We start from the raw sequence: 23,925 nt of genomic DNA on the forward strand, positions 1-23,925 counted from the left end.
TCAGATATCTAGCATTTCTGGCTCTGCCCTAACCTTGCAAAGCAGATGGATTTGCCCGCTTCTGTGTTTCTCACTGGCAAATCCATTATGCAAAGCTCCCGTCTGAACCGTTTGGGCCCTGTTAGAAAGTGACAGGACCAATCAGCATCAAGGGGCAGTACTTTGCAATTGTGGCGGAAGGCATTAGCAAGGATGCTGCTAAAGCGTCAGATTTATCAAAACTTGACGACATTTCTTCGTTAAAAGAAGAACAAAGGACAGCATTGTGTTGCTTTCTTTTCAAAAATGGTAGGGGCAACAGGCGCAGCTCGTTAGCAGCAACATCACGTATTTTGTTGCTCTGACTGGCCCGTAAAGATGTGACAGAACGTTCATCCAATCACCCTCCAAGTTTTTTCAAAGCCTCTGCTCTTTCCCAAACGCCATCTATGCAAGATTTTCCAGCGTGCCAAGTTAGCTCTGCCCCTATTGTGGCTTATTTCTTATGTTGCAAAGGAGAAAATGGATTAATGAAAGAGGAAAAAAAGACAATCAACAGTTTGTCTTTTTGTCTACCCATAGATCTGAAGTCTGGGACACCCCTAGAGAAGAGGTATGACGTGACTGACATCTCTTGCTCTGGCTGAAGGTCTAGTTAGGAATTCCTGTATGCCCTCCTTAATATGTAAACAGATTGTGAAGGGTTTGATGTGAATGCTGCTATCCTGCTCAGTTAAGTTTTCCCCACAGTAAGTACCACTGTAATCATTTTTGTCACCATATGTGCCTTAACTAAGATAGTATTCTGAACTCAAAGTTTGTCTCAGAAAATTTGATTCAAACAAGGTAAACTGAATGCTAATTTTTGGTGTTTTTGCCTCAACTTTATGCACCACAGCTTCACATTCATAGAAGTACAGAGTCTCAATGCTTAAGATTCAAGGAGAAAGCCAAGAGGAAACTCACTAGTGGAATAAGATTAACAGGAAGGAAGAAGAGCCAAGGGGAGGAGGACATTATATTGCTTTAGGATATGTGCTTTACAGTTTTAATTTAAGAGACAGGAAACAGGGTGTCTTGAAAATGTATGATCATTTAATTTGACTAATGTTATTTGATGATATTGAGAAATTAAACAAGAGATAGACAATTTTATTCATTTTCACTGACAAAAAATGCTGAAGGTTTTGTCAACTGCAGTCTCAACAATGAAGCCATAATCCTGTGTATAACTTAAAAGTCTCTTCGGAACAGAAAGATTTCGTATTTTCTTATATTAAGTATAAATTACTTTCTATATTTAGAGACTCATAAAACTAATTCATCGCAGTCATTAGAGGAAAAATATTGGTCTAACCACTAGTTGGCAGCATCGCGCTGGCTTCCATGTTTGCGCTGCCTCATATTTGATAGAAGAAGAAGTGGAGGGCGGCCTTCAACGGATACAGCACATCTTGTCAAGTTATTTTAGCTATAACGAAAAATCTGTTTCCCTCCGTCTTGGAAACGTACGCGAGGTTTGTTTGGAATACAGATCCATTCATGTGAGTATGAATAGCAGCCACCGTTAAATAACTGTGCGATTGTCGGAGGTTTGGGAATAGAGCTGAACATCTACTGCTCCCTATTGTTTGCGTTGAGGAACTAGTTCAACTTGGACATGCCTATGCTTTGTTAGGTTCAGTCTACTTCCTAGAAACTTAGTTGGGTAACGTCATACCGCTGGTACAGTTGGTGTGACTCCGGCACCGGAAGAAACTATCGATTCTTTTCATTTGATAAAATTTGCTTTGTGGTTGTGGCTAAAGTATGCGAGAGACAAATTGCTAACCTTTGCTAGCAAGTGATGGTTGCTAACGAGAAGTCCTCACTCGGCGGTCCCAAGCCGCGGGTAACGCACACGTGCGCTAACTGTTATGTGCCCATTATCGGACAAGTCCCTTTACGAGATGTTTATTGGTGAAAACAGAATTTATACTGTTTCTTCTACTTTAGAAGTTTAGCATTGTGGATAGCCCACACACACCTAGGAGACCTAAGCTTTTACACATGCTGGTGAGGTAATAACACAAGTAAATGTCGGTATTTCTGGCTGGAACAGTACAGTCTGAGCCGACTAGTGCTAACGCCATTATCATCTTCATGACTCATTATTTCAGTATTTCTGTGATGATGCAACGTAGGTCTTTATTTTAGTAGACTACGGTACCAAAGACCTGACACAGTCACGTCATTAGTAACAAATATTAGCCTGGACAACGGTTTAAATTTTGATTAGACTGTACAATGAGCAACCATTCTCATAAACCACGACAAATGACTAGTTAAACTCTATATACTACCAACAAAAACTTAAGGGTAAACTCAGTCATTTCTGAAGTGTCCCCTGAAGCTTGTATTTATAAAAACGCAGACGTGAAAACCTCAAAATATATTATCATAAACGGATGTCCGATAATGGGCCCCTGCTTTTGCATGCTATGTTTTAACAGTTTCCTGTCCGCAAAGTTCCGCCTTTCGCAATCTATAGCTTCTGATACGTCTATTTAAATTAATATAAGTTACATCTTATGTCGGAAATTGTTTAGATAACGTTATCAGCGCACAAGCTAACACAGACCTTATTTCCGGAACTACACATGTGTCGTCATTACTAAATGCGGAAGCTGTGTTCACAAGAGGCAGGCAGGGAAATTTTCATGAAGACTTTCTATAATATTACGTCTGGCGACACCAAGCACATCATTTGCCAGTCAACCAGTTAGACAACTCAGGGATAATGAATAATGATAAGTAACAAGTGCTATATGTGTCATTTGTTGTAGTTTCACAATAATACTGTGTATCATGATTTCAGGTTCTGACTAAGGAGGGGGCAAAAAACACGCAAACATGTCTGGAGCGTGTCAGGACAGAAGAAGTCGCTGGCAGGAGATTCAGAAAGGCCTACAGTTCATCCAGTGAGTGTGACAGTTTAGGTGACTGGTTGGTGGTCTCTTTCAACTGATTGTCATTTGTGCTATAATCGAAAAAGTATTTGTTTAAGGTTAACAGCTGTGCTGACACTGATGTATGCCCAATAACCTCATACATCCACCCTTGATACTCTTGATACACAACTAGGGTTGCTTAAGATGACCTGTCTGCTAATGCCTGTGTTTCAGGCCCTTGGTTATGATGCTTATTGTGTTTCCAAGCTTTGCATTATGCATTGTTATCTAGTACAGCTGCACGGATCACTGTCTTCTTAAAGAATGTTTCTACTTTTAAAACATGACATATGAATTGTCCACATATTGTTTGTCGCATGTTGCCTTTTTGAAAAATTCAAAACAAAAGTGAAATATAAACCTTTTGGTGTATGTAGGGTGTGCAGTAATATGTAAATCATGCTGTCATAGTGTAATGTAGTTTTTTACAGGGGTTGACTGATATTGTTATTTTCAAGGCTGATTCAGTTTATTAGTAGCTCATGAGATGGATTACCAACATTTGGGACCTAGAAACTAAAGGCTCAATCATGACATACAAAATGTACTTAACCCCCTGAGACCGGCATCGTCGTATACAGCAAAAGAGGCAAGTGTTATTTGAAGTAAAATAACATTTGAAGCATAATTTGTAGCCAGTTAATTGTTTTATCCTCTGAAAGCGCTTTATTGGGCCATTCTCATGATGCTATCCATGCCTTTGTAGCTCTTACAAAATGTTTTCTAGCAAGCCTGGAACTTGGGTGACTTTTCAGGGTCTTTTAAGATCAAATCCACACCAGTAATTTTGAGATTGGACGTCTTTTATCCATTCCTAATCCGTTTTCCGTCATTCCTGCAGATACCAGGTTAGTCCGCCTCTGAATTGTCAGCTGATAATCCCAGAATACATTGTGACTGGGCTGTGACAATCAATGACAGGATTTTCTGTTTTCACACCATGGTTTGCTGAACACACTTGTGACGCACTAATAAACTGAAGAGGAGAGTCTGAAGTGACTCATAATAGAGAGAAGTAGTCACAGAGAGGCTATAGTTTGTCCCTCAGAGTCACTGCAGACAGGAACTGCTTCAAATAGTGACTCAGATTCCCAAAAGCACCAAGACTGTTTGTAAAAACGTGAATATTTTGAAGCCTTTGTAACAAAAATGAGTACTTTCTGACTTTCTTGTCTCAAAGAGATGGGAGAAAAAACCCTTAGTCATTAATAATTACTGTGTTTAATACCTACAATTTGAACTATTTTTAATTTCTTTTTTTTCTTTTGTCCTTATAGTCCCAAAACACAATTTTTTAAAAATTCAAGTGACCTTTCTGCAGCTCATGGATTTGTAAAGTCCAGGTTGTCCTGAAAAAAGAATGTTTAGAGCCTGACTGTGAACCACTTGGATGATGTTTTACGACTATTTTAAGACAAAGAGTCCAGGTGTGACACAACAGTTAAAAAATAGTGTAGTTTCAGAGAGTTAATGGGAAAAAAGTAAAATTGCATGAGCAAAAAATGAAGGACAATAAACAATTTAGCCCTAGCACTTTCAGCATGTGAAATGTAACAAGAGCAACACAGTAGCAGGAAAACAGTAAGTGATGCCATAAGATCATCAAGTGTTGATTGACTTGAACTGATGTGACATTTAACTAGTCAGACTGTGTTGTATACGGGACATTTGGTGAGATTGTGAAGGCACACTTTAGAGTGGAACCAAGTAGCACAGTTTTTCAAAAATTGATTTTACAGATTATCAGAAAGAATACTGATAATCTTCAAAATGGCTAATATCAGCATCGATTATCGGCCAGGCCAACTAGGGTAAGACAACCCCTAGTCTTTTATTTATGTAGGACTCTAACAATGCTATTGTTTAGGTAAATATTGAAGTCCTTTTACCTATGTACCAACAGACAGCCTGAAGGATAATAATGGCAGAAATGTATCCTCAAAAGAAGTGGAAGTTTTGAGATGGGTGAATAAAAAATGAGTTAAAGTGACATCAAGCTAATACAGTGCATCTGTGAGCTAAGACCTCCATATTTGCACTATCTTGTGTTGCAGCTGTAGCGGTCATTAGTTTTCTTCTAATGAATGTGTGGTGACCTACATTAAACCTGCTCACCCTGAGTGTGCAAAAAAGGAAGACAACGTAAATGCCAGGGCGAAATAACAAGCAGAAAGAAACAGCTTAACTGTGATTATTGCATAATTTTCCATCATGACATTTAATGACACAGACTTTAATTACACAGCTTGCTTTGAGCAAAACAAATCATCTGCCCAGTTTAGCACTGCACCAAATAATTAAAAGCAGACCCTGGCATTAATCTTCTGTGTTAGAATGCAGATGTGTATTTCATATATTGTGGTGTAGGTTTTTGTCTGGCTTAAATAATATTCAGTCTGATTTACCTGCTTTTTTATATTGTTGGTGAGCACATTTAGACACGCAAACAACAGAAACAGTAGCTTTTGATTTTTTCCCCCTACTCTTTTGAGAGTTAAATGTACAAATGATAATATATTCAAAGCCAAGCAGAAGTGTATTTTAGATTACGTAGTTGTTTACATGTCTGGCTAATGTATTTGTATTCAGAAGCTGTTAAGATTAATACCTGCACACATAAAAACTATCAAACCACTGACAAACACACCTGCCTGTGTTGCAAATGTAGGCCTTTTTCTTTCTTGGAATGCAAACAGAAAACATGCAAGTACTTTTATTAAATACACATATTAGATCCCATTTAATAATGCTCACAAAATGATGAAAACAAGCTAAAGTACCTGTTCTTGTTCATTCTGAAGTAGTCTGCTCTGAATGCCCTTAATCACTTCAAATACTGTGATTGATCATCCCACTTCTGCTGTTTTTTTTGGTACTGAAACTTCAGAGTGTTATAATCTGAGTGTATTTTTGCTTTTAGATCAACTCTTCCATTTCCAGGGAGTCAAGATCAGTATGAGGTAAGCTTTGTTAATAATCATCTTGTTTCAGTGCTGTGCTACTCATTATTAAAACTGATTGAGGGATGTGAAATATATGTTAACATATTAGTTTCACACTGCAGATTCTTCACTGACTTTGTTCTGTTAAACTCTCAGGTGTTTATAAAGGATCTTGTGTGGAATCTTTTCGGAGAAGGAAACGATGTGTTCAAAGAAGGCGACTGGACAAAATCCATCGAGATGTACACTGAAGCCTTGAGTATAGCTGACTACGCTGACTCCGAAGACATCTGTGTTCCAACAGGTTTACTGGAAAAGCTGTATGCAAATCGAGCTGCTGCCTACCTTAACATTGTTCCAGTGAGTGACCGTCACATTTAAGCCCATCTGCTTTGAATGTTTTCCTCCCTTTAACTCACTAAACACTTTACATGCTCTGTTAAAACTTATCGGTAAAATCTCTTATACAGTGAGCATGTGTGGCTCCATTTAAGTGCCTGCTCTATCTTCTTTGTGTGTTTGCTTATTAGTAATGTTATCAGGAAAGAAGGAAAATAGTATAAGTAGACAGTGTGCACCATCAACTCTTTCCTGTGGAAAACACTGAAAACATTTTGCTTTTCATGTACATGTACTAGTCATTTAAAGATGACCAATAATGCTGAACGGGCATACATGTTTTGGGGATCTACAGGTACATCTAAAAAAATTAGAGTATTATGAAGTTCAATATTTTTTGTCACTCTTTTCAGAAAGTGAAACCCATATATTATATAGACTCATTACACAGAGTAAAATATTTCAAGCCTTTTTTTCTTGAAATGTTGGTGATTATGGCTTACTGATAATGAAAACCCAAAATTCAATGTCTCAGAAAATTAGAATATTACATAAGATCAATAAAAAAAGGATATTTTAAACAGAAATGTCAGGCTTCTGAAAAGTATGTTTCTATGCACTCAGTACTTGGTTGGGCCTCTTTTTCATGAATTACTGCATCAGTGCGGTGTGGCATGGAGGCGATCAGCCTGTGGCACTGCTCAGGTGTAATGGAAGCCCAAGTTGCGTTGATAGCGGCCTTCAGGTCATCAGCATTGTTGGGTTTGGTGTCCCTCATTTTCCTCTTGACAATACCCCATGGATTCTCTATGCGGGTCAGGTCAGGTGAGTTTGCTGGCAAATTAAGCACAATAACACCATGGTCACTGAACCAGCTTTTGGTACCTTTGGCAGTGTGGGCAGGTGCCAAGTCCTGCTGGAAAATGAAATCAGCATCTCCATAAAGCTTGTCAGCAGAAGGAAGCATGAAGTGCTCTAAAATGTCCTGGTAGATGGCTGCGTTGACTGTGGGCTTCAGAAAACCCAGTGGACCAACACCAGCAGATGCCATGGCAGCCCAAATCATCACTGACTTTAGAAACTTCACACTGGACTTCACGCAATGTGGATTCTGTGCCTCTCCACTCTTCCTCCAGACTCTGGGATCTTGGTTTCCAAAGGACATGCAAAATTTACTTTCATCTGAAAAGAGGACTTTGGGCCACTGAGACCACAACAATCCAGTTCTTTTTCTCCACAGCCCAGGTAAGATGCTTCTGACGTTGTCTCTGGTTCAGGAGTGGCTTGACACGAGGAATGCGACAGTTGTAGCCCATGTCTAGGATTCGTCCGTGCGTAGTGGCTCTTGATGCGCTGACTCCAGCCTTGGTCCCCTCCTTGTGAAGCTCCCCAAAATTCTTGAATGGATTTTGCTTGACAATCCTTTCAAGGCTGCGGTTATCCCTTATGCTGGTGCACCTTTTACTACCACACTTTTTACTTCCACTCAACTTTCTATGAATATGCTTGGATACAGCACTCTGTGAACAACCAGCTTCTTTAACAATGACCTTTTGTGGCTTACCCTCCTTGTGGAGGGTGTCAGTGGCTGTCTTCTAGACATCTGTTAAGTCTGCAGTCTTCCCAATGATTGTGTAGCCTACTGACCCAGACTGAGAGGCCATCTAAAGGCTCAGGAAACCTTTGCAGGTGTTTGGAGTTCATTAGTTGATTAGGGTGTGACGCCATGACTTTCCAATATTGAACTTTTTCACAATATTCTAATTTTCTGAGACATAGCATTTTGGGTTTTCATTATCTGTAAATCATAATCATCAGAATTTCAAGAAATAAAGGCTTGAAATATTTTACTCTCTGTGTAATGAGTCTATATAATATATGGGTTTCCCTTTCTGAAAAGAGTGACAAAAAATATTGAACTTTTCATGATATTCTAATTTTTTGAGATGTACCTGTACACTTTGTCAATAATCCTACCCTGCAGCTATCGTACTCATCTCTGTAGCTGTTCTATTCAAATGGCCTCTTAGAGAGTAAGTACCATTATAATTCATTTGAAATCATGACATAGCTCCTTTAAACTTATCTCACGGCAGAAATAGTGTCCTGCCTTAATATTCAGATGTACTTACCATGATAAATAATGTCTACAGTCTATGTCTTAATATGCTTGCTAGTTTATTTGTGTGCTTAAGAGGTTCCAGTCATTTGTAAAGTTTCACTTTCTATTTCTGCCAGTATATCCGTGAAACAAATCTAAAGCATTTGTCAAACCAAAAAGGATTAAAAACAGTGTAGGGCGGAGCTATTATAGCTTTTTCATTGTCATGATGTGAAAATGTGAACTCAATACAAGATGCCTCAGAGGTGATGATTTGAAAAAAGAAACGCCTGTGTAGTTTATTTACTGTTTGTGAGCCATGCAAACTGTCAGCTGCATCTTTTTACCAATCTGATAGATTTCCAGCTAGCATACTCCTGAGTTAATTTGTACAATATGATGGTAACAGAGATGCTAGCTGGTATGATGGATGGTTGTGGTAGAAAAGCAAATCCCCTGCCTTGCTGGGCTGCAGTGCCGAGTCAAACCAAGTAGAGTCAAGCTGCTCTATGAAATTGAAAAGCCCCATCAGAATTCAAACGGCAGAACCAAAAATGTCAAGTAACAAGTCAAAAACCTTGCCATCATTATGACAAACATACATTTTCTCATAGTTTTTTTGGTGTGACTCCTCATTGAAAACACAAAGTCCTGCCTGTTATTTGGCTAGGACATGATTCCTCTAAACACAGTGAACAAAAGATAATTTTGTTGACCTGATACTGTTGTTGCTTATGAGATTAAGTGTACTTTGGTATAGTGTTTGCTGTATAAAGTGTCCTTACATTATAACTCTACAGACCTCTAAGGCTCAGGTCAGATACAATAAAATGATGCTTATCTTCAGCTTACAAATTCACACACAGGGTTTCCTAAACTGTGCACAATTTTGCAACGTGTTTAACTCTGCACACAAATTAGCAATGCAAAATCATGAACAACTATACGCACGGTTTACAAATTCAAGGGTGCGGTTCATAATCAAGCTATCAGAAGCAATGCAGCAAGAAGGATGCCTTATAAAGCAGAAGAACAGTACTGTTAGAGCTAATTTGCACATTTTGCAATGTCATCACACATTACCTATAAGACTGTTGGTCTATATTGTGCTTAAACATATTTGTAACAGTATCCTAATACATCTCTAAACAAATTTACAATCAAAAAGGGGAACTTTAACCAGCATTGCTTTCTCAGTTTGCAGACTGTTCGTATAAAAATGCACAATAAAAGCAAAGTTATGTAGTCAAAGGCGGATGAAGAGGTGCATGCAGAATATTTGTCTCCAACTTACAGTCTTCACATTGTGACATTGTTTGACGCTGGTTTTAACAATCTGTCTCGGTCTGAGAACAGAGTGTAGTTTGACACCGCTGGGTGGGGCTAACATTATTGTTCTTTTACAATGAGGTTTAAATTTTGCTTTCATAAATCAAAGCATCAAACAACAATGAGTGGTTTTGGTTCTTCACAATACATTTAATTCCTGTGCTCAAAAAGCCCCCCCCCCCCCAAAAAAAATTAATTGGTTCAAGTATCAATACACATTTTTAACAGAGGTGAAAAAAAACTTGAATGTATTGTTTTCGTCTCCGTTTAGATAAGGCCTTAAAGTTTGAGGATGAACAAATGAACATTTCAGTCCTTAAAGACATTTTTTAATTTAAAGAACGATGATGAACAAAGAAAAAGACTTCAGTTAATGTAGGGCTTTTGGTCCAGCCAAGAACTCCGATTAAGTTTTTGTTCATATGGCCAATATTTACAGCTGATAAAGGCAGATTTTTATAGCCAAAATCTTGTTTGTAAATATTGGCAGACATTTTCATACCTGCTGGTACAGATAACAAACCGATAATATTGGGCATTGCTATTTTTATTGTCAAACTTGAGAGAAACTGTTTGAATAACAAGAGTCTCACACCAAAACAGTAATGGAAAAACCATTGGTATCAGCAGAAGACTAGATTATTTTTAACACTGGTATCAGCCCTAAACAGGGCATCTCTAGTGACATCACATCTATCTTTGGTCTGAGTGTGGCTGAGTTCACTTCATGGCTGGTTGCAGACACTTCCTGGAGTTTTGCTGAGGCCAGTAAACCTTTTTTATAATGATGCCCTTTTAAGTTCTGTGCAAGCAATAAAGCAAAAGGGCATTTCTTTGAATATGTCAAGATTCTTAGCTAGCCCCTTGAATATCTTCTATATTCATCAGGTCATTGAGCCGCCACTTATTACAGTTTGTTGAAAAAATGTGACCCAAAAAATAGCTTTTACCCTGACAAAGAAGATGCTCTGAGGTTCATTCATAGTTATTCATGTTATCAAAACTAGTCAGACGAGACTAAATCTCAAGATGTTTGCAAAGTAGTTTTGTTAAATTAGTAATAAGCATTTCTATTAATTCCTATTGCATAAAAGTCAACAGTTGAGCTTCTGCATGCTTTAAAAGCCTCTGTTGACAATTCTCAAATCTGTAATTTTTTATTTAAACCAAACAGCTGTTGTCATATTTCAAGCCGTTAAAATCTGAAGAGTTGGCACACAAAGCAATCCACAGAGAAAACTTCCATTTGCTTAAAATGCATGCTTTCAGAGGAACATTGTGTCCCTCTACTCTCCTGCGTCAGTCAGCTTTAAATCATGTTACACAGCAGTACAAAACACTCAGCTTTCTACAAGGAGACCACACCCATACCTTCCTGAAGTCACCCAACATGTTAAGTCCATTTCTGATCAATGTGGGGGTCCTTTTATCTGTGTTCACTGCGGCTCTGTGGTCAAGCTTTTCATGTTTTTTTTTTTCCTAGGGACTGTATGACCAAGCATTAGAAGACTGTGAAAAAGCTCTCCAGCTGAACGAGGGAAACTATAAAGCTCTGTACAGGAAAGCAAAGTCCTTGAAGGAGATGGGGAGACATCAAGAAGCCTATGAGGCTGTTGCCAAATGCTCTCTAGCAGTGCCTCAGGTAAAGTGAATCATCTGTGGGTTTTCTGACTCTAGTGGAGTTAATAAAATATAAGCTGGACATTCACAGATGTTGGTCTGTTGATACATTAAGTCAAGATTTGTTTAGAAAAAAGTGAATTGCACATTTGATTTTAAGTGTTTACTAATCCTTTTGTTAAACCATCTGTTATGAATGTTTGCATAAATGTTTGAAAGCATTTAAGCAAGCACATCTCCATTACACTGATTCACTTTTTGGGGTCTCATTATTAATCACTTGCATAATATCTATATGAAATATAGAAAACCTGAAAATGGTGTGCACCAAAGTAATTTGGATTTATAAAACCTGTACGCCATGGTCTCTTTATAAGTCACAAGCCACCTGGAGTTGATGACTGTCATGTTCCTCTCTCTAAATGCCCACATTCATCCATAAATGGTCAATGCAAGGCACTCAATGCATCAAATTGAAGGTTTACAACAGTGAATCAGCGGAAAAATAAACGTACTGACAGAAATCAAGGTGCTTGTAAATGAATGCGTGCTAAGATGTCACATATTGTTTGTTTGCTACAGCAGGAAGGAGAACAAACAGAAGTAAAAGTAAAAGTGACACCACGTTGCTGCACAATCACATTACAGTCACACTTTCCTCCTGCAGAGCGCCAAAACATCTGCCATTCTTCATTATACATGAGTTTCAATAGGCATTTTACGTAAATGACACCTCGGTGATGTCTTCACATAATGCCACAGTGCCCACGCCAGTCAGCAATCTCTCCACCACTGTCGTTGATCAACAATAGCTTTCATTCAAAGTCCGCCTTAAATAGAAGCAGGTGCCTATGTTTACTCTGTGCATCTGAGAGCCCAATAATTGTTTTTGGCAAAAATTCACACCCTGTGACAACAAAGCAAATATTGTAAAATAGTCTACACTTGTTTCACCTCTTTTGAAATCTACATCCAATGATTAACCATCCTCTCATCCTCACTCTGGGTTAATACAGGCATGACAAGGTGAATGAAATGTTCAACAGTTTTTTTCCTCAGTTCCTTTTTTAGGGACACATTGTACATAAAAAACTGATCAGAACTGCCCAAAAAGCACAAATGTGTTGCGTGTGAGATTTACTTGTATAAAAAACTGTAATAGACTGAAAATAGGGAAATTAACTGTATAAAACAAGTCAAATGACAAGATGTGTGTTGGGTCTTAAAAGTTTTAAAAGGTGATAAAACAATCTTGTGAAAATGAAAGCTCTTTAAAAGTATTAAAGTCTGAATTGCAAGAGTAAAAATGCTTTAAAGTCCCTTTGAAGTGATATCAAAACTTTTTCTTAATACACTAGATATGTTAGCAGAATGTTGCTATAAACATGTGGAAACACTGAGATCTATGTTGGACTCAATTTTTAATTAGAAAGTTGTTCAACTCTTTCCTGGCTTGGTTTTATTTGAGCAGGGCAAATATCTAAGCCCATGACATCACCAGTCTTGATGGGGAATAACCCCCCCCATGCTAAAATGATACAAAATCATCAAGCGGGTCATTTCAGTACAGTTTGTTGTTAGCTAATGTCTTGGCCTTCATTGAAAGTTAACAGCCAGTTAAATGTTGTGTTTTTGTTCATTGTGAGGTAAATTTCACAAATCAGTCACAGTGGACTATGGGTCATTGAAAGCATCATTACATAGATATTTCCACCAGAAAACAGTAAATTTAATCCCCAACTTCTGTCTCTCTGCGCTCTGATCAGAAGCTTTTTTTAAAATTTGAGAGAGGATAGTTATTCTCGTGCCTCATTTTTCATGGTTTCAAAGCTTAATTTTATAAACATAGATGTTTTTTATGACTGAAATTTGGCCTGATGGATCATAACACAGTTGCCTGTCATACAACAATCCTAAAATACAAAAAAAATAAAAAAAATCACTTTACAGGGACTTAAATTTTGTAGCTGTTTTCTATTCTTACACTCTTATGTGAGTTGTAGTCTAGTTTTTCTTCTTTGCTTTTCATAGTCCGTTTATGTCACACACTGATTCAACTCCACCAGATCTGATAAGTTTTACATTTACGTTCTGGAGCTGTCAGCGCATCGTTAAAGCTCAGCTTTGTATCTAGCTTGTAAATTAATTATGTGATTGAGATATGTAAACCAGTAAATAAAGTAAATGTGAGTTTTCTGAAAAGTGGTTGGAGGAGGAGGAGGTGTCTTAGGCACAGCTGAGGCTGATTTTACAGGATTCTGGAAAGCAGCTTGGCAGCGAGGCTTTTATCTCATGCAATACTAGCACAGGATCCGGCGCTGTTAGCACTTACAGCATCTTACAAAAGCTTTATTTGTATACTACAAAAACAGATATTATCAGCATTTTCTTTTCTATGTTGTCACATTTTTATCATATCTGCACAAAACAAGCATAACCATGTCACCAATAACTGGTTGGATATTGAAGATGCAATGGGGTCTTTTAATGTATGAAGAGGATCCAAAGAAGGTCTTAAAAAATATTAAATTTAATGTCTGATTTTCTGTATATACCCTGAATTAAGTCAGATTGACATTCTCCTTTTAGAATAAAACCATGTAGGATGTTTTGAAGCTGCGGCATGAGTTTGATAAGGAAATATACTGTGTAGGAGTCATCAAAATACAATTCTCACTCTCTGTCACTTGTTTACTTTATAAATATGTGCCTACCTGGATAAGAGTTTCTTTACTGGCGTCCACACTCTATGTAAAGGTTTTTTTTTTTATATATACATCACATTCTTTGCATGGAAAGTGGTATATGCTAGTTTTTGGTCTTGTTTAGTGCATATGCAACATTTATCAATGACACACCTGGAGAGAAGTAAAAACCTACAGCTCAAGAGAAAAATAAGAGCACTTGACATTTTTACTTCAGTGTCTCTTATTTAACAGTAGAAAAAAACTTAATTTCCACTATTATAGATCACTAAAAGTGAAGAACGACGAGGCAACCAGAACAGGTGAAAGATTTTATTAAAAAAGAACTCCACATATTGATTCCCTTAATTCTTTTTTTGTTAAAACATTAGTATTTCGTTAAAAAAAGTAATTGACTTTTTCAGGCAATATTTAATGTCTCAAAGACATTGCATTGATTTCTAATCTTGACTAGTTGTTTGAATACTTAAATAGGAAACATTGTATTTAGAAGACAAGAGTAAATGTGTAAGCAATAAACAAAAACATTAATTTTCTAAAAAATACCCCAAACCCTGCATACATTACAATGTAGATGATTTCCCCTTACTTTACTTTAATTCTGTGTTGTACTGATGTTTTGAGGCAAAAGCCAGTCATCGGTGCGTCAGATGCTTGTGGCATCATGCCAAGGTGAAATGAAAGAAAAAAATACCAAATCAGTCGTAACTTACTGAAGCAAGCTTGCCCCAATATGCATTGTTTTTAAGAAGGCTTTTCTGAAGTGTTTCGTCTCTTTGTGGGGATAAAACATGCGCTTTTTGAATACTCAGAAAATGCTGAAATGATATTTTACTGTTTGATGAGCATAAGAAATACACAAAATCTTCCACGATATGCTCTTGAATAATCTGTTATATTTTCCTAGGATGCCAGTGTCACACAACTGACCCAGGACCTTGCCAAAATTTTGGGATTGAAAATCCGTAAAGCCTATGTAAGGAGTAAGGTACGTGTGTCTTATTTCATTATCACTCCTTGTATTCCCTGAAATATGCCTCCTTTTATATTTCTTAGAGGTAGGCTTGGGTGTTTAATTGAATGTAATGAAAATTTAAATCCCATTTCTATGACAAATTAAATGAGGATTTTTAATCAGCGCTTTTGTGTTAACAGCCTGCCTTGAATGTTTTGAGAGGATCAAATTATCAAGATGCATCATGTGATAAGGTAAGCATCACGATATTTTCTCCACTACACGTTCTTCATCCACAGAACTAAATTTTTGGATGATTTTGTTGTTGTGTTCAGTTTTCCCATGGCTCATCTTCAGTTGAAGATATAGAAATTGGTAAGTTCAACACTTACTAAACTTTTGGAGTAAAAACTCAAAAGGGACGGGTCAAAAATCACTCATCCTGTTTTTTACTGATTCGTTTTAGAAGTGCCTCCGCTGACAGAGAACTGCAGCGCCGTAACTCCAGTCCCAGCCCCAATCCAAGCTCCCGCCACAATCCACTTGCCTCTGAATGAAGCCGTGCTGGATGAACTTCCTGCCATCAACAGTATCTCCTCTGTGACCCCGTCTGAGCCTCCGGGCTTCGAGTCCATGTCCCTGCCCGTTTCTGTACCCTCGTCCGTCCCGCTTGCTGTGCCCACATTTGTTAACGGGTGCAGAACCAGTAAGCCTTGCTCGATGCTGGAAACCAGTCAGGACTTTGACACGGACATTATCGGGGATGACTTGGACGATCTGCTGGACCAAGCTGGTCCTGAATCAGCTATGGTGAGAGCGTAGACACGAACGCATGATCTGGCTGATGAATCAAAAGAGACAAGGCGTTGAAATCTGAACAGGTGTGACTTTTGTCTGTCTCTTCCTTCAGGTTATCCCCACAGTCAAGGGGCCTCTTCCTTTGCCAACCAGTATTGCCTCGGGCAGCACCATGTCCAGTCCGTTCCTGATGCCATCTCACATCAACCCTTTTCCTTTCAGCAGCACACAGCAGTGCACTGTCACCCTTCCCCCGCTCTATCACAAGTCAGGGACCAGTACTTATTTTGGCATGGACACTTTTGATGCCCTCACACCACCACTGGACTCCCTGGATAGTCTTAGCATAACAGACTTTAAAACAGGTAGGCTACTCTGCATTTAATCTTTGGGTTCTTCTCAGTTTAAAGAAATATGACCCATCTAATCTGTGTTTATTCCCCCTCAGATTATGCCTCAAACCCATTCATACCACAGGTACGCTTTGATTTGATATGTTTATTTGGTGTTTTTATCTTTACATTTTAATCATAATTTTTTTTTTAACAGTTGAATAATAATGCCACCCCTATGGGAATGGCTGTGGGCATGCCTGAAGTAAAGGGTCTACCTCCTGCTGTGGATTTAGCCAAGAACCCTTTAGCAGAGACTCATGAATTCAGACAGGCGTGCTCAATCTGCTATGTTAAAACTGGTAAGGATTTTAATCTAGTTATTATCATACAGTTTTTTGTAGAAGTTGTCTCTGAAGTTTGGCTTATTTTTATACCTCCACAGGACCCGGTGTGTTGGATTATGCACTTCATACAGAAGAGCATAAATGTAAAAAGGACGCTTTACTTGGCAGAATCAAACATTCGCCAGACAAATCTTGGAAACTCATTCGCCCCAGGCCAACAAAAACCCAATATGTTGGACCCTATTACATATGCAAAGGTAACTGGTTCACATGTGCACATTGACTTTAAAATCTTTGAACCATTATAAAACAGTCCGTTTTTAGGAAGATTGAAATTTTAAACTAAAATGCTTAACAGCTGATTCAGGCTACTTCTCCAATGCAAAGAGCGAAATATTTACAATTTTTACTGTATATTTCATTTCAATTTTCTGTGGCATTCAGTGATGCTAAACAAAATAGCTTATACAAAAACAATTTCATTTCTAATTTCTTGAAAGGAATATAACATTTTACAGAAATTAATGTTATTTTCATGGGGTAGGGTTTTGTCTGGTTTCCTTGGCTTACATTTTTCTAAAATTAACCCCCTGTCCCCCAGTTGTCCACTCCTGCTTTTAGCGGCAAAGAGCAGTCAAAAATGAGGTTGTAAATGTGATTGACTGATAAGCATTTTCATCTAAAGACAAACACAAAGACTAAATCTAAAAGCGGCTAAAATGAATACTGCCTGAGTTCAGAAAAGTCCACAACTTTGCAGTTTCAGTGCAGCTGTGTTGCTCCTTTAGAACCATCTGTTTTCTCCATGTGGAGTTTGCACTCCTGCTAGCTACCAGTATGGTAGCTGGGCTCTCAACCTACGGTGATATGGTGAGAGTCTGTGAATCATGCTGCCTACCTCTGCTGGTCACTGAGGAGTCTTTCCAAGTAAACAATGACTCCACAAGTTTTATTTACTTACCAATATACCAGTCTTTCCCTTAAATGCTGGATTAAGGCCTAAAGGGGGGAAGCAGCTTAAAGTAGCACTGCTGGTCTGGTCAGCATCACTTTGTATCCTGCTAAGTTGTGAGCAGCAGTGGCTGCTTTCAGTACACAATAAATTAGGGTGTATTTCAATGCTATCAGGTCTGGTGCAGTGAGTGATAGTGGTGGCTGCAGTTTGGATAATGACTCAGCGTTTTGTTTGTCACACTGGTATGGAGGACACCGCCAACTTTTAGGATTAAAAAGGGGGAAAAGTGTGTTTGTAAACTGGATTTTTCTGTAATTGGTTAGAAATAGTTACATGAGCTTTAATGTAGACTTTGGTTTGCATTTTCTTTGATAACTGTCTAATTACACCCTAAAATGCCCCTAATAGTTTCTTTATTTAAATATGCAACTGTTTAAATTTTTCCATAAGAATTTTAACTCAAGTTCTGGCACTTTTTACTTCTGTTGCTTCACACCAAAGTTCCTCCTGTCTAACTTTAAATATGAAAATGTCCACCATGCTGTTTCAGAGGTGGCTGTTGGAAAAGAGTGCCTGTACCCTGGTCACTGCACATTTGCATACTGTCAGGAAGAGATTGATGTGTGGACTCTGGAGCGGAAAGGGTTTATCTCCAGAGAGCTCCTCTTTGATCCTTATGGACCACACTCACATGTCAGATTGACCGTCCCCAAGATCTTACAGGAGCATCATGGGATATTCATGTTTCTCTGTGGAGTAAGTATTTATGAACTCTGTAGCCTGGATTTTAAAAAGCAGTACTGTTTTTAAAACCAGAATGAAGAGGAACAGAGCACTCTTCTCTTTTAATTAAAGCCATGTTTGGAAAAGATTCTGCTGTCATGGCAACAGATAATTGTCCAAGTTTAACCAGCAGTGATTTCATTCTTTCTGAACCAAAATTGAAGCTACTGCCATTAAACAAAGAAAATATGTATGTGGTTTCACTAAAGGCTAAATTTTTTGGTGATGGGTACTATCTTGTGGCACCATGCCAAGACACCTGTTTCAGCCAAGTATTCAAGTATTCTTAAGCCACTGTTTTAATTAATCTGCTAATTCCCCAAAAATCTTGATTTTTGATCAAAAGCTCTTTGATTTTTAGGTGTGCTTTGACCATAAGCCCAGAATAATCAGCAAAACCAACAAAGATGACCCCACACTCTGCTCTCATCCAGTGACAAAGCACAACTTTGAGGAGCATAAGTAAGTCATGCTACAAGTATTGCACCAAAGTGGTCAAGACCTTGTTGAATTATTTCATGGAATAAAACAGCAGGGAAGGCTTCAGACATGGTCTTGTTATGTCTTCCAGGTGCCTGGTCCACATTTTGAAGGAGAACACGGTTCGATATTCTAAAATCAGACCATTGAGTCATCAGTGCCAGCTGGATCTTTGTCGCCATGAAGTCCGTTATGGCTGTGTGAGAGAGGACGACTGCTTCTACGCGCATAGCCTCATTGAGCTGAAGGTGTGGATGATGCAGCATGAGCTCGGTAAGGCTTGTTCTCAGGATACTTCAAAGGAATCAATAGTTTTTAATTACATTTTGTACATGGCCTTGAATTTGGACTTACTTTGTTGTGCTTTCTTTATTCTTGGTGATGATGCTGTTTTCCCATGCACTGACTGTGGTGTTAACCACATGGTTTTTATTCTCATGCTGTCTCATAATTTAATAGCCATACCTTGTAATTTTCTCCTGTCTCTTTGTTAATTTTTCCTTTTTGTTATTGTGCATCATAAAGGTATCACCCATGAAGGTATTGTCCAGGAGGCAAATGCAGCTGCTTCATTTCATGGCACACAGGTAAGACAAAGTCAATGCCAACTAGTTTTTTATATAGACATTAAAAGCAAAAAAAAAAAAAATCTGCCTGAATACTAAACATACTATCAAAAATTCCAGTATTTCTTTTTCAATGTGGCAGGGTATTCACACTGTGATATTTGGTTTTGATGTTTCTGAGTAAACTCAAAACTTGATTTGTGTGTTAGTTGGTCAAATGTTGTAGCTAAGTCCCTGTTGCTTTTATGTTCACCCCAAAGATTCTAACAAGCCCTTATATTTTAAAGCAGCTTTCAACTACACAAAGGAGATTTGGGCCTCCAACTCTGAAGATGATGTTTGTGTGCAGCCAATGCTGGAGAAACGGCCAACTCAGTGAAGCTGACAAAAACAAGAAGTATTGCACAGCCAAGGCTAGACACACGTGAGTATTGAGCAGCTTCTGACGTTAGAGTTGTGGAGGGACTGTGAATTTATGGGTGAAAAAAAGCAATCTGAGACACCATCACTAACTTGGCCTCTTGTTTTCTGTCTCAGGTGGGCGAAAGACAGGCGGGTGGTGCTTGTTAGTTCCCATGAAAGGAAAAAGTGGACAACAGTTCGACCACTTCCAACCAAAAAACCCATCCCGTCTCAATTTGAGGTGTGTGAAAATAGTTTATCTTCCCCAAAGGTTTTTGTATTTCTGATTCAAACAAACCTCCAGTGTGGTGACAAAATGTTTTTGTTCTTTCTTAGATTTGCATGCATGTGACAGCTGGCAAGAAGTGTCAGTACATCGGGAATTGCACATTTGCTCACAGTGCTGAAGAAAGAGACCTTTGGACTTACATGAAGGAAAACAACAGTGAGTTTTATCAAGGGAATGGTCTTTGTTTCTTTGTTGAATTTAGTCTGACTTTAAATCGTTGACAGTAACTACTAATTATTATTTGAGATTAATTTGACTCTCTTTCAGTTCCAGATATGGAACAGCTTTATGAGCAGTGGCTGCAGTCTCAGAAACCTGGCTGGGGGGATGAGGCCTCCAATAACTCTGTGAGGGAGAATGGCAAACAGATCCACATGCCAACAGACTATGCTGAAGAGGTGGTAAGTTTAAAAGATGAGCACTGAGGACATGGTTGGTTTTAGGGCTTTGTGATTCAGGGATCCAGTGTGGTCAAAATTTAGGCTTCTTTGATTCCATGCATGCAAAAAAAACTAACATTGTGTCTGTTTTAAGCCTAAAAAGTTAGATTTTTAACCCAGAGCTGTCACTAGAGAATGGGAGTGTCATTTACATTGCACATACTTTGAAATAAAATCATTATCCAAGTATTTGTGCACTATGAACAGTGTACAGGAGCCTGCAGGGACATTTTCTGGTGATTAAAAAAGGGGAAACTGCCCAATACTGAATACCTAGGGTCTCTATTTTGGAAGTTGTGGTATCAATCAGTTTTTGCCATTGTTTAATTTTGCAAGTATCTATCAAAGTTTAAATTTCATTCAAATAACAATCACAAGGATTAACCTCCTGAGACCTGAGCTTTTGTTTGGGATGCATGTTTAGTTTTTTTCACATTTATGTGGGATTATTAGGATCAGATAAGTTTCCATGAAAGTACCAGAACATTTTAACAGACCACCAAATAATATTCCCAATCAATGTCCTGAAATTTTACAAAAATGTCTTAAATTTTCATGAAAAAAACTAAAATAATAAAATCAGATTCCCACCAAAATTCAAATCATAATCCAAAATTTAGAAATGCATTTATCAAATTTCCATGAAAATGCAAAAAACAAGATTCAAAGCAAATTTCCTCAAAAACTTTCAATGAAAATATTATAATATAATATTCAAACTCTTCCCCACAATTTCATGAAAAATACTCAAGTTTCAGAGCTAATTCACCGAAAATATCCAAATAATGTTCCTATAATACTCATGAAAATTCCTAAAATTTTGTATGTGAATATCCCGTTATTTTAAATAAAATTACTTAAACTTTATGGACATTATCTCAGACATTCCAATGGCAGAACTTTAGTTGCAGGACGGCCAAGATCCAGTGTCCTCTTATGTTCATGCTGGATCATAAAAAATTAAAGCAGATACAATTTGACTGACAATTTTTGCCAAAAATAAACTGTTAAGAAGGAGCTCTCTTCCTGTGTCCTTTTTTAATTGTTAAATTATGTTTCTATCTAAGAAATAAAGCAACAACGGTTTCCTTTTAAGAGCCCCTGATATACCCATTGCATGGGGGTGTAAATAACAGTCAACATCAAATCTCCCATTCAGAGTGTTTGAAAGGGCTGCACTTTAACAAGAAATCTTGTTTTTCTGCAGGCAACCTGAATTATCAGCAACTCATACATGTCTAATTATCAGTCTTTCCTATTTCACTAAATCAGTCTGGTTAAAGTGGTGCATTGTAGCATAGCCAAAGAAGGGGCGTGTTACAGCATTATGCACGATTTTGTTTTCAAACAAAATAAAAGCCTTACTATGCATAGACAGTCAAACGTCTTAATTGGACATGGCATAGTAGACAAGATAAAATGATAAGCATATTGAAATACTATAAAATGCAATACTGCTTTTGATGTATGTGAAATACCTGAAAATAAACAATAAAACAGAAATTTACATACATGGTTATGTCAGCCCGTTCCAGCAGCTGCACAGCTAGCAGCCCACTCATCGGCCATACTATGTCTCATAAAGAGCATCTCAGAAGCACTTATTTTTGAACTAGAGCTGCTTAATTTAGTCTTGAATGAGTTTGCAATGAAGAGGAAAGCTCTGATGCTAATTTGACTCCAGGGAAAACTTGTAATTATTTAATGCTGGTGCCGTTTTAACCTCAAAACAACTCTGCTCATAGAAACAAGCTGAGCTAATGTTAGCTGCTCACCTTGCAGCCCCTCTTGATGGTAACCCTCTTTTGAAAGACATCAGTGAGAAACTGGCACATAAGAAACTATTTAACTAACATTTTATTCAACCATTTAGTTACCTGTCTTTTTCTATATTATATTTAGAAAACAGAACAGACTGACTGCATTGTACAAGCCTTTTGCAGCTTTATGTATACTGTGACAGTTGTTGACACAAATACAGAGGAATTACCGTTGGTAATTTAAATTATTTACATGTCCACTGAAATAATAATAGGATCACACCGATAGAATCTGGTTTTGATTTACTCATTTTTCTTAGTAATTGATATAAATTGTGAAAAACCTGAATAATTAAACAGCCGGCAGTTAGTCATCTGTGTAAACAGGATTTATCTGTTTGTTTTCACAGGCTGGCAATCACTGTTGGCTGTGTGGTAAAAACTGCAACAGTGAGAAGCAGTGGCAGCAGCATATCACTTCAGAAAAACACAAAGACCGAGTGTTTAACTCTGAGGACGATCAGAACTGCTGGCAGTATCGATTTCCCACGGGCACTTTCAAAGTTTGTGAGAGGTAAGATCATCAGCCACAGAAAATGGCTCATCTCAGCTCGATTCCAGACGTTTCTCCTGGTTCAACATTTGATCTGTGTTCTGACAGGTTCCTCAAAGGCACATGCACAGAGGATGACTTGTGTAAACTGGCACACGGGGAGCAGGAACTAAAAGAGTGGATGGAGCGCAGGGAATTCCTTTTGATGAAACTTGCCAAAGCCAGAAAAGACCATCTTATAGCACCAAATGACAATGACTTTGGAAAATACAGTTTTCTCCTTAAACCCATTATATAAATCACATGATGGCAATATTCATGCTCTCTTGCAAATAATGCAGTATTCAAACAGTGTTGAGTCAGGTGATCCTTGAAGGGCCTCTGAGGTGCACAGGACATAGCCTGATCCTGGCATGATTTAACAGAGGGGTTCAGGGCCGGCCCTCTGATTGGTGGCTGGTTTACTTTGATCAAGGAGTGTTATCGCTAACAGCAACAACTGAGTGAGAGACACTTAAAGCTTTTGCTTTGCACCATTCAGTAGACTATCTGAGGATGGTGGTAAAAACAGCATGTGTAAACCATGTTCAGATACTCACAGTTGACCTAAAAAAAAAGTAATTTCTTTTCATAAGCAGTTTGTATGTTAATGATCTTTACCCTTCAATAAGTTTAAGTATGGAATACTTAAATTGAGAGTTCAGTTGACATTCTCACTTTTCCATTTATCTAATAGTGTTACCAGTGTAATGGGCACCACACCAAATAAAGCCTCTTTTTTAATCTGTGTTTAAACTGATCTGTGTTTTATTCCACATCTGTGAATTTTGTTGTTTGCCATATTAAATGAGAAAAATTCCTGATAATTCAGAGACAATCTGAAGAGGTCATGCTTATGGTTATTTAAGTACTGAGTAGATGCTGAAGAGTTTAACAGTAAAAAAAAAACTTCCTTATTGGCAAGAACTTCAAGAGAATGTATCTCCAACCAGGTTGTTCAGGTAAAGTCACATGTTGATAATGAAGTAAAATACACAACAAAATTGACAGTGTTAAATTAACACATATAGAGTTACATTTAAAACTTTAAAGATGTCTTTGTCCACAGTACATGTAGCTAAACTACACTTTTGAAAGTGTTAAATATTTTACAATTTGACAGTGGCAGTAACTCTGGAAAATGTGTGGTAAGGTGTGTCTCCTCTGACAAGAACAAAGCAGAGAGTCAACCTAATCATGAGGCAATGCATAATAATGAAG

General features: G+C 37.9%; 1 protein-coding gene across 2 annotated transcripts; it reads left to right on the top strand.

Annotated features, from left to right (window-relative positions):
* The first annotated feature begins 1,395 nt into the window (after positions 1-1,395).
* zc3h7a (zinc finger CCCH-type containing 7A) lies at positions 1,396-23,454 on the top strand. Of its 2 annotated transcripts, none has more exons than XM_041778438.1 (23): positions 1,396-1,523; positions 2,837-2,939; positions 5,890-5,929; positions 6,068-6,271; positions 11,164-11,322; positions 14,913-14,993; positions 15,161-15,214; positions 15,296-15,335; positions 15,427-15,770; positions 15,871-16,123; positions 16,207-16,235; positions 16,308-16,452; positions 16,536-16,694; positions 17,943-18,148; positions 18,537-18,637; positions 18,747-18,928; positions 19,181-19,242; positions 19,509-19,645; positions 19,759-19,864; positions 19,960-20,068; positions 20,180-20,313; positions 22,523-22,686; positions 22,774-23,454. In XM_041778438.1, the coding sequence occupies exons 2-23, from the start codon at positions 2,872-2,874 to the stop codon at positions 22,961-22,963; spliced, it is 2,967 nt and encodes a 988-aa protein (XP_041634372.1). In that variant the 5' UTR covers positions 1,396-1,523; positions 2,837-2,871; the 3' UTR covers positions 22,964-23,454. The 2 variants fall into 2 exon arrangements, with proteins under 2 accessions (XP_041634372.1, XP_041634373.1); XM_041778439.1 differs by having other exon boundaries at positions 19,512-19,645.
* The last annotated feature ends 471 nt before the right edge of the window (positions 23,455-23,925 follow it).

Source organism: Cheilinus undulatus, linkage group 21 (genome assembly GCF_018320785.1).
Source record: "Cheilinus undulatus linkage group 21, ASM1832078v1, whole genome shotgun sequence".
NCBI lineage: Eukaryota > Metazoa > Chordata > Actinopteri > Labriformes > Labridae > Cheilinus > Cheilinus undulatus.